The 11,377-nt window shown below is 59.5% G+C and overlaps 1 protein-coding gene across 1 annotated transcript; it reads left to right on the plus strand.

Annotated features, from left to right (window-relative positions):
• The first annotated feature begins 35 nt into the window (after positions 1–35).
• On the plus strand, positions 36–5,534 carry MMP15 (matrix metallopeptidase 15). Its single transcript, XM_086847457.1, has 10 exons — positions 36–478; positions 1,627–1,775; positions 2,029–2,151; positions 2,261–2,568; positions 2,804–2,965; positions 3,087–3,310; positions 3,427–3,565; positions 3,803–3,953; positions 4,069–4,184; positions 4,433–5,534. Exons 1-10 carry the CDS (start codon positions 371–373, stop codon positions 4,873–4,875), a joined length of 1,923 nt encoding a protein of 640 aa, XP_086703583.1. The 5' UTR covers positions 36–370; the 3' UTR covers positions 4,876–5,534.
• Positions 5,535–11,377: the final 5,843 nt, after the last annotated feature.

An 11,377-nucleotide genomic window follows, 5' to 3' on the forward strand; every position in this document is an offset into this window, starting at 1 on the left:
CCCGCCCCCGCCGCGGCCCCGCCCAGCCCGCTCCCACCGCTCCCCGCCGCCGCCGCGCCCGCCTTCCGCCAGCCGCTGCGGTGCTCCCGGCGGCGGGCAGAGCGCGGCAGGGCAGCCGAGCGGAGCCGGGCCCCGCCGCACCGCACCGGCCGCCCATGTGCCGCGCGCCGCCGTCCTGACCTCACGCACAAAAGGCGGCCGGGAGGCGACGGGCCGCGCCTGGCAGCGCCGCCCATGCACCGTGCGCAGCCCCCCGCGGCGGCTCGGCCCCGGGCCATGAGGGCGGCGTAGCTCCGACACCGCCGCGCTCGGCCCGGCCCGGCCCGGCCCGGCGCGGCCGGGGGCAGCCGCGACCCGGCGGCGGCGCGGAATGGGAGGAGGGGGCGGCGCCCCCTGGCGGGCGGGCGGGCGCCTCCCGCCGCTCGTGGTGCTGCTGGTGCTGCTGGCGGGGGCGGCGGGCGAGGAGATCAACGCCGAGGTGAGCCACGGGCCCGGGGCTCGGGCACCCCCACCGCCCCTCCGGCACCTGCGGGCCCGCCGCACCGCCGGCCAGGGCAGGTGCAGGCGGGGCGGGGAACGGGGGGGGCTCCGGGTCGCCCCCCGGGGTGGCGGGCAGCGGGCGCTGGGTGTGGGGAGGGAGCGCTTTGTGCCCGGCGGGGGAGGGGGTGAAAGGGGCTTTTGATAAAGGCTCTGCTCCACCACCCTGCCGGGGGAAGGGGAGTGGGTGTAGAAGAAATAGATTTAATGTTTTTAGAAATATGAATGTTAAGCTGTTTTTGGAACAACAACAACAAAAAAAGTGATAGGAAAAGAACTGGGATTGGGAAAGGATTGGAGAATCTGGAGAAAAAGACTTGGAAAAGTCTTGGAAAAGAAAAAAGACTTGGAAGAGGAATAAGACTTGGAAAAGGAGAAAGATTTGGAAGAGGAATAAGACTTGGAAAAGGAAAAAGAATTGGAAGGAATTTAGGAAAAAAGCTTTAAAGATTAAAAGGAACCCCCTCCCCCCCCCCCGCCCCCCCCCCCCCCAATTTGGAAAATAAAAGCGAAGAGTAAGAGGAAAAAAGAAAGTTACAAAAGAGTAATAATAAAGATAAAAATAAAATGTAATTAAAGCAGACAAGAGGAGGTGGAGGCTGGGGCAGGAAGGAAGAGCCCCGGCGGGCGCGCCCCAGCACCCTCCTGCCCCCTGCCCTGGAGCTGCAGCCCCGCAGGACAGAAGCCCCTTTGTGGGTGCAGCCCGGGGTGAGGGTCCCAGGCTTCACATCCCTCAGCAGCTCCCAGGGGACGCCTCCAGAGGAGGACGGGGACGGGCAGCCCGCAGGCAGCCTGGCCCCCTGCCAGCTGCCTCGTCCCTGGAGTCAGAGCATCCGGCAGCAGCCCCCGAGTTCGCCGGATCCCCCACCTTTCAGGCAGGACAAGGACCCTGTGCCCCGCTGCTGCACCGCTGCCTGCTCAGGGCTGGCATTTACTGCTGGCAGCTGGCACTGACCCCAGTGAAGGGACACGGGGCTGGGGTACAGCTGGGCAGGGGGATGGATCCTTCCCCAGTGGGTGTTGGGGAGCTCCAGGTCCCGCGGTGGGGCCGCTCCCTGCCGGGGCTGACGCGCGGCTCTCCCGGTGCAGGCATGGCTGCGGCTCTATGGGTACCTGCCGCAGCCCAGCCGCCGGATGTCCACCATGCGCTCGGCTCAGACCTTCTCCGCGGCGCTTGCTGAGATGCAGAAGTTCTATGGCATCACCGTCACCGGTGTCTTGGACGAGGAGACCAAGGCGTGAGTTTCTCCATTGTCCCCTCGCTCAAGCAGATGGCAGCTCCGCTGCCAGGCTCTGTGGTTTTCTCTGACAGCCCCAGGGCTCTGCCAGCGCCTGGAAAAGTGGGTGCTGTCCTCCTTGGGAGCTGCTTCTCCCCTTTTGGGGGCTGCACCTCTGCAGCCAGGATATTGTCCCTGCTGTCTGTGGGTGCTGTAACCCCTCAGGGATCTTGGCTGGGGTGGGCTGAGCCCTCGCTCGGTGTCCTCCTGGCAGGTGGATGAAACGTCCCCGCTGTGGGGTCCCGGATCAGTTTGGAGCACGGATGAAGTCCAACATGCGTCGGAAGCGGTACGCGCTGACAGGGCGGCGCTGGAGCCAGAACCACCTCACCTTCAGGTACCCAACACTGCAAGGGATTCCCTCCCCCCAGCCCATGGAGAGCCATGGATCCCCTCAGGGAATGAGTGCTGCTCCAGGACTTCCCTAGTGAATTCTGTATCCCCAGCATCCAAAACTACACGGAGAAGCTGGGTCGGTACCACTCACACGAGGCTGTCCGACGAGCTTTCCGGGTGTGGGAGCAAGCCACGCCGCTGGTTTTCCGGGAGGTGGCCTACGAGGACATCCGGCAGAAGAGGAAGAAGGAGGCTGACATCATGGTGCTCTTTGCCTCTGGATTCCATGGAGATAGCTCTCCCTTTGATGGCCTTGGAGGATTTTTGGCTCATGCCTATTTTCCTGGCCCTGGCATGGGGGGGGACACGCATTTTGATTTGGATGAGCCCTGGACGCTGGAGAATGCGGATGTGTCTGGTGAGTTGAGGGCCAAGGAGGTGGTAAAGGTGACCAGAGGAACCTGGTGGTCTTCTGGGCTGGAGGAGGGGGGATCTGTGCTGGGATGGACAGGGGTGGCAGAAAGAGCAGGTCCACCATGGGTGATGCAGGCCGATCCCGCTGAAGTACCCCTGTTGCAGGGCGCTGGGTCCAGGGGTCCACCTCATGTGTCATGTCCTTCATCCCCTCTTGCTGATGGTGCCTCTCCATGCAGGGAACAACCTTTTCCTGGTGGCTGTGCATGAGCTGGGGCACTCACTGGGCTTGGAGCACTCCAGCAACCCCAGTGCTATCATGGCCCCCTTCTACCAGTGGATGGACACGGAAAACTTCCAGCTGCCCGAGGATGACCTCAAGGGCATCCAGCAGCTCTACGGTGAGGAGCTGGTTGGGGGATCATCCCAGAGGTGGGATTGTGGGCATGTGTGTGGGGAAACTGAGGTACAGGTGCTGTTGGTGTGCATCACTACATCACTTGTCTCACCTGCCCAATCCAGGTACTGCAGATGGGCACCCTCAGCCCACCAAGCCTTTGCCCACCGTGACACCCCGGAGACCTGGCAGGCCAGACCAGAGACCCCCTAAACCTCCCTCTCCGGGGAATCCAGAGCGACCACCCAAACCTGGCAGCCCTGACCGACCTGACCAGTATGGCCCTGACATCTGTGATGGGGACTTCGACACGGTGGCGGTGCTGCGTGGGGAGATGTTTGTATTCAAGGTACCTGCCAGGACCTCCTCCTGCCCCTTCCTTGGGTCTGTGGGTGGGAGGACCCCTCAGCAAGGTGACTGTCCCTGTGTCCCCCCATGCTCTGCCAACACCCTGTTTCTTTCCAGGGCCGGTGGTTCTGGAGAGTCCGGCACAACCGGGTTCTGGACAACTACCCCATGCCTATTGGGCACTTCTGGCGGGGCCTCCCTGGGGACATCGATGCTGCCTATGAGAGGCATGACGGGAAGTTTGTCTTCTTTAAAGGTGAGCAGGGAAGCTGGATGGGAGGGCTGAGGTGGAAGCGAGACCCCAGTGCCCCCCACAAAGCTGCTGAGAGCTGGTTGGCTTCATCCTATCCTGACCCACCTCCCCAAACAGAGCTGCTGTGTGATGCTAAGGGATTGGGGTGGCCACAGGCATCTACCACTATCCATTTGTGTATCTGCCATAGCAGCTGGACAGGACCTTCTCATCCCCCTTCTCCAACTCTTTCCACTCCAGGTGACCGGTACTGGCTCTTCCGAGAAGCCAACCTGGAGCCTGGGTACCCACAGCCCCTGGTCACCTATGGACAGGGCATCCCCTACGACAGCATTGACACGGCTGTCTGGTGGGAACCCACGGGACACACCTTCTTCTTCCGTGGGGACAGGTGAGTGTCTGTGGGGTTCTCCCTGCTCTGCTGCTTCCTAGCCCCTGTCAGGGGGAGAACGTTGGGCAGCAGGGGACCCCTGTGCTCGTCACTTACTCCCCACCTCCCTCCCCAGATACTGGCGCTTTAACGAGGACACACGCTCGGTGGACCCTGGGTACCCAAAGCCCATCTCTGTCTGGGTGGGCATCCCTCCCTCGCCCAAGGGAGCCTTCCTCAGCCCGGATGCCTGTAAGTAGAGAAGGAGAGAGGTGGATGGTGGTGGTGGTGGGGGTCTCAGGGATGAGATTATCCCTCTGATAGCCTGGCCTTATGGGATGGACTTGGGGACAGTGTCTGGAGTCAGCGGTAAATCCTTTTCTGAAGGATTTCACCAGTCCTGGAGCAAAATGCTGTCTTGGGTATCTGCAGGGGTGCCCAGGTTCTGCAGCGTCCTGTGCCCACCGACTTACCCCTTGTCTCCATCTTCTCTCCCCCAGCCTCCACCTACTTCTACAGAGGCACAAAGTACTGGAAGTTCGACAATGAGCGTCTCAAGACAGAGCCAGGCTATCCCAAATCCATCCTACGGGACTTCATGGGCTGTCACACAGAGCTGGTCCCAGACCCCAATCCCCGCTGGCCCGATGTGGACCGACCCCCCTTCAACCCTGATGGGGATGGGGGGACTGAAGGTGAGGAGGAGGAGGAGGAAGAGGAAGATGAGGATTACAGCGAGGGAGATGGCCAGCCAGGCAGGGACGTGGACGTGGTGGTGCAGATCGATGAGTACACACGCACTATGAGCGTGGTCATGGTGCTGGTGCTGCTGGTGCTGCTGCTCTGCATCCTGGGCCTCATCTATGTCATCGTCCAGATGCAGAGGAAGGGCGCACCACGAATGCTCTTGTACTGCAAGCGCTCCTTGCAGGAGTGGGTCTGACCCTGGCTCCCTCCCCCAACCGCCCCCACCACCATGGTGCTAAGATGGACCTGACACCCCCTCCCCTTGACCCTCACCACGGCCTCGGCCCCTGTACCCCATTGTTGCTTGATGGCTCCAGCCTCAGAAAGGGGGGATGCCCAACCCCCCCAGCCCCTCCAGAGCAGCCGGGCTGGGACCGGGGATGGTCATGGGGGGGCTGGAGGGCATCCAGGCCCTGCCTGCTCCCCAGTGCCTGTGCGTCCCCTAGCCGTGACCCTCAGGCTGCCACCCATCACGTGCCTGCATCTGCCATGGGTCCCTGCAGGGTCCCTTCCTCCTGTGTAAGCCCGCTGCAGCTGGGGTGGTGAGTGGGCTGGGGGCTGCTCACAAGTGCTGTGGGCTGGCAGGTCTCAGCCACTGGCACCTGCGGTGGCAGGGAAGGGAGGGCTGAGCTCACGGCTGTGTTTCCTGTTGAACCACGGGAATACAGGGATGTGGTGCCTAAAGACAGCACGAGTTGGAGTTGGGAGATGCCGCCTCTGCAACCCTGCTGGGGCTCAGCTTGGTCCGGGCCCTGCTGCTGCCCCGTGGGACGAAGCCCTGGGGCACGTGGCCCTGTGGGCAGGGCAGTGGGCACGGCCGCCTTGTATGTCCATTAAACGGGTCGGGTGTGTGGAGAGCTGTGGTGCCGTCGTCCTTCCTGCCGTGGGGGTGCCCTGGGATGGATTGGGCAAATTTTGTGCTAATGGGGCTTGTCTGGAGGGGGGACACCCTGCATGGCATCCCCAGGGGAGCGGGTGCCATGCTACGGGATGCAGGGAAGGGGCCAGCATGTCTAGTGATGTCCCTGCAGCAGTCCCTGCCCTAGGGCTGCCACTTTAGGGGGGGCCAGCTAAAGCAGCTCTCCCACCCCCATCAGGGGACAGAGCAGCCTTTCAGCAGCTCCCATGGCAGTGACAAGGGCCTGGCTGGGAACACAGCGTGCCTTGTTCTCCCCCAGCCAGCACCGCTCTTCAGCCCCGGGTGGCCGCCTCCCTTCCCTGTGCAGGGGCCGGCAGCAGCTGGGGACCCTCCTGGAGTCACTTCACAGGGTCCTTCAGCTCCCTGTCCCCACGTGGCCCTGTCGAGTTTCCTGGGGGGAAGGGGTGGCCATATCCTGTCTCACCACTGCTGTCTCGGCAGAGGAAGGCAAGAGGAGTCACGACCGCTGCAGTGGTCAGGGAAATAATCACGGGAGTGGAAAAGATTAGACTTCAGGGGTAGGAAACTGACTTTATCTGGGGAAAAATGTTGCTCAGCCATTAATGGGAAGAAAAACCATAGAGGTGGTGATGGAGGTAGTGGTGTCTCTGCCTCTGCTGGTGATGTGATGATTACAGAGGTGGCAGCCAAAGCCAGGTTTGTTCTTCAGGTGCAGCCTTGGGGTGGGCAGCAGAGGCCTGGCACAGTTGCTGTACTGGTGGGGGAGGCTGGTTGGGCTGTGCTGGGCAAGGGGGTTATGTCAACCTGACCCATCCCTGTGGGAATGACCCTGTGGAATTGGGGACTGTCCCCATGTGGAAATTGACTCCAGTCAGCATCCTTGCTTCCTCCAGCCATCCCTGAAGCAGGACCAGGGCCAGCACTGTGCCTGCACCTGTGCCCTGCCTCTTTATTCCAGGCACTGCTGTCTTGGTGCACCCCTGACCTGCTCCTCTTGCCCTGGTGCTCCAGCTGCTCCTTGGTCATCATGCCCTCCCACCAGCCCTGGTGGATGGGTGGGAGGGCTGCCCCACTTCATGGATGAGCATATGAAGCTTTTGTGTTTCCCCTATCCTTTCCCCTCCCCAGGGCCCAGAGCTGCTGGCTCAGTTCCCGACTGCTACAACCACTTCCCAGCACTGAACTACCCTGAGCTGCCCAGCCACTCTTTAGCCACTAATTACTGTAAAAGGGAAGGACTGATGCTGGCTCTCGCCCCACTTTCCTGGTGCTGGGGGGGAACCCTGTGGTCTGAGTCACCCATCCCCTGCCCCAGCCTCCATCCCTGCCCACACTGGGCAGCAACTTCCAGCCATGAGCTGATTCCCTGGAAAACACGTTTGGCTCAGACTCAGCACTTTGCTGCAGCCAAGCGAGAAGTCAAAATCAGGAACAGAAAACCCTGGAGGAATTGGTGGGAGTGGGTGGAGAAAGGTCTCCAAGTGGCTCAGGGCTGTTGTATTCCATCAGCCAGGCTTTGCTGGGTCACATTCCTTGGCTTTTAACTTCTTTCAGTTTGGTTTTGACCATTTCGTGCTTGTGTGGGTCTTCCCCAGAGCTGAGGGAGGACCCACAGCTCTGCCGAGCTGCGAGCCCTGCCATGGGGCAGCCCAGCACTCCAGCCTGTGCTGAACGGGGGCCAGACAAGCACCAGGAGCTGCCAAAAGCCATGAACCTGGCCAAAAGGCGAGGCAGGAGGAAAGCATGGCCGGGATTCACTCTCCCCACCCCCGCAGGGACTGCTCCAGAGGCCAGTGCAGATGCATTTCCCACGGCAGATGCATTTCCCACACTGGATGCACTTCCCGTGGCAGATGCATTTCCACCAACAGATATATTTCCCACGGCAGCAGTCTTTTCCCTTCTCTCCTGGGGGTACAGAGGGCTCGATAGGGTGCAGGGCTGGGACCCCAAAACATGGTACCTGGAAAGACTCCTGGCTTGCAGGAAAAGCCAGAGCCCAGAGCAAAGATGCCCAGGACTAGCTGCTTGTGGTATCCCTTCCATGACAGGGAGGGAGCCTCCTTGCTGATTCAGGGTGGGACAGGAGCTGGGAACAATTCCCTGGCGGGAATTAGGGATGCTGGGAGCAGAGGCACAGGCTGCCACGCTTGGTGAGCTGGGCCACCACCTCCCACCCCCTCCTGCTCTTCCCCGGATGCTGCAGCAGAGCTGGTGCCAGCAGCCCAGGGCCATCTGGAAACACTCATGGACAGCACTAAGGGACCTGCTGGAGACAAAGCCCAGCATTTCAGCGGCACCCAGGTTCTGCCGTAGGCTCCTGCACTGCCCTGCATGCCCACAGTGGGGTCAGCTCACCTCTGGCCACCAGCGGGTGTGAGAGCCCAGGAGGGGCAGGCAGGCACCCGCTATAAGGGACAGGGCTCTTTGGAACATGAGGGAATGTGAGTCTGGCTGAGCCTGGCCCTGGCAACCACCGGCCTGCCCTACCAGGATCCACTCCCACCAGACAGCTCCCTGCTTCCCAAAAATAGGTTTGAGAAGCCTGACCTGGAAAAGACCCTGAGAGCTCAGCGTCCTCCAGGCCCTGCTGAGCTGGGGTGGCTGCTGGGGTGTGCATGAGGGGGTGACCAGGGCTGGCAGGGGCTCTCTGCCTGACTGACAGCATCTCAGGAGAATCCTCCTCTTCCTCTGCAAGCCAGGGCACGGTCCCCTGTTCAGCACTGAGGAAAGGACCCGGAAAACACAGAGGAAGCCGTGCTCAGTGCAGAGGAAGAACTGGGGCTGGGATACAGCAAGCAGCGACCGGCTGGCTCAAGGTCGGAGGAAACAATGCTGGGGATGGAGGGAAGGGCCGCGGGGCCCTGGGAGGGGTTGGACCTGCTGCCTGTGCTCGCTGCAGGCAGGGCAGAGGCTCCTGGTGCAGCCCTGCTCTGGGTGGGATGCACCCACCAACCACACTGAGTTCAGCACGTGTGTGTGGCTCATGCCCCTCTCCTCCCCTCACACCCACCAGGCAGCCCCCAGCCTGCTCCCGGGGGTGCTGGCACCCCTCATCTCACAGAAAGTCATTTCTGGGGCTGCAGAGGCACCACATGAAGTGATAGTGAAGCAGATGGGCTGCAGGTCTGCTTCAGCACAACTTGGCATCCATCACCTTCTCACCTCTAGCAGCAATGAGGCTTTCCCCACTGCATCCCAGGTTAGCTCTCAGGATGCACAACTGCTCCCTTATCCAAGTAAATCGTGTTTGGGTGACCCCATCTTGCAGCGTGCCAGGGGAAGCTCTCACCCCTCTCCTGCAGGTGCCAGCAGGGCAGGAACATCAGCTCTCTCTGCATGCAAAGTGGCCAAAGTCCCCAGTACTGTCATTTGGTTTTCCTGGGTGGTGGCCAGTGGTAAAACTCAAAATAAATATTTCCCTTGCCTCCAGCACTGCCTGCCCCACCTTAGACAACAGCTGCAAAGGATTAACGTTGCTGTGGAGGTGTAATCCCTCTATAAAAGATGACAGCAACATCCACGGAGATGCAGAATGGACAAGAAGCAGAGTTTGGCCCAGATTTTTTTGATTCCTGCTTATCTCTCTGTGATCACAGCTCTGTACTTTGTCAGGACCCACTTGATGAGAAGGTGACAAAGTGCAAGTGGACAAACACGGACAGGAGCAGAACCTTGTACTGCCACTCTGCTGGGCTGGATGCTCACACAGGATTCTTCTGCCCCGGCAGCAGAGCAAACGGAGAAAGCTTTCCAGGAAAACCCCTGCTTGCCCTGCCAGCAGCTGCCACCTGCCCAGGCAGAGCCACTGGAGCCTTGGGATGTCCCAGCCTTGGCTCACACCACAGTGACTGCCAGCTGCTCCAGCCCGAGCCTGCTGCTGGCCCAGCCCAGGGGGTTCCCTTGCTCCAAGCTGCAGCCTGTGCACTCACCATATTTCAGCACCCAAGCTTTCAAAGGGAACCTTTGCCTTTCATGTAGAAAGCAGCTCCTAGCACTGAGGTCCTGATCAAAGTGTCCAAGTGCAGAACCTTGCCCCAGCCAATGGAACACTAAGGTGAAAAGCTGGTGGAGAGAAGGAAAACTGATCTTTGGGTGGACCCTGCTCTGCCCTGGGTTGAAACGAGAGCTCCCCACAAAGACTCTTCTCTCCCACTAGACATGAACTGCAACAAGGACTTTTGCAGGAATGAAGGAGCAGGCCACCCACAGAAAGGTGAACAAGGAGATATTTAAGATCTTTTCTCCACAGGCTGCCTGCACTGAACTGGGACTCTCCTCTGCCCCACCCCTCAAACCCAGCTGGGCTGCCCTGGGAACAGGCAGGCAGTAGCCATGTATGATTCCCATCTGTGCTCCCACCTCCTTCTGGCATTCCTCCACTCTTTCCATGTAGGAGGATGTTGCATCCCAGCCATGTCAAAAGCCATAACCAAAGGAGTAAGAAGTTGGGTGCTCCACCACAGGAGTTTTTCTTGTGTACATTTAGGAAAGGGCTGTTGACTGGATGCCTCTGACATGCTGGCCCATCTACCAGCAGCATCCTCTTCTCCCACAGGAAGCATTCAACTTCACCCACCTTCAGCAAGATGGTTAGTTTTGATAGGAGAGAGGGACTAGAAGAGAAAGATTTTGGAGAATACTGTGTAAATCACCAAGCGTCTGGCTGTAAAGGGAAGAGCCAGTATCTGATGATGCTCCACTTTGTGCAGCAAGTAAACAGGAAGATTCAGTATTTTGTTTCGTATTTAAAAATACACAGAAGGTCTATATGGATGTAAGGGTTTGTAGCTGGGAGTTTATTCCAGCAAATCCGCTGGCACAGCTCCTGGAGGTCGGGCAGGAATTGGCAGCAGGGCCCATCTGATCTCTGCAGAGGCAGCCAGCTCGGGGCCCAGGGGAGCCCAGCCCCTCTTAATACATTAGGGCCGGTCACTCAGGGTGAGCTCAAGTCCTCAAGGACAAGGGGCAACTCCAGCACAGGCCCCAGAAGAGCAGGGAAAGCAGCAGCAGCTCCTTCTGAGTGCTTAGCTGCCAAAGACTGCCAAAAACACATGGTGTTGAGCAAGGGCTTGCGGGAAAGGATGGACATTTTACCCTGCTGGGGTCTGATGGATCTGCTCAGCAACTTCCCCAGCTCTGGCAAGCTTTGCAAACATGGAGAAAGCTTTGCCATGGACTTAATTAAGGCCAACCCTTGGCACACAATTCAGTGTGATTCCACTTAACTGATCGAGCCCAGCCAAGCCTTGACACGTGTCAATACAAGATGGATGGTGCTTTCTCATGTGGGCTTCTTTGGCTGGGCTCCTTAGAGCTACCAAGCTGATAAGCTGCTGGAAGATTTGCAAAGGTCTCCAGAAAGCCTTCTGCAGGTGCAATCCAGCCCCATGTGGCAGCACGTCCAGTTCAAAGCCCAGCAGCTCTAAAGGCACAGGTGATGCAGCTCCGTTACAGGTGTCTGGAGAGCTTTGACACAGAGGTGCAGAGAGAGGGTGCACAGATATGCCAAACCTTTAAACCAGGTGGGGTCTCTCAGTGGTCAGGATTAAACCCAGAATCAAAGGCAGATGTCCCCCAGGAGGCTCTCCTTCTCCTGGGAGAGAGCAGCTTTGTTCTACAGAGCAGTAACAGTAGTGAAGTCTTCCCCATTCAGTGCACAGCCCAGAGAAGGATCAGTCCCAGCCTTGGGTACCTGCCCTCCAGAGCATTGATGGGGGGGCTTGGCCCTGGGCAGGAAAGGCATCATCTACTCCCAGACTCACCCCATTACTGATGGAGTCTCTGGCCTCCTCTTTGCAAGCCTCTCTACAACAAA

This window comes from Cyanistes caeruleus, chromosome 12, assembly GCF_971803275.1.
Source record: "Cyanistes caeruleus chromosome 12, bCyaCae1.hap1.1, whole genome shotgun sequence".
NCBI classification, from domain to species: Eukaryota; Metazoa; Chordata; class Aves; order Passeriformes; family Paridae; genus Cyanistes; species Cyanistes caeruleus.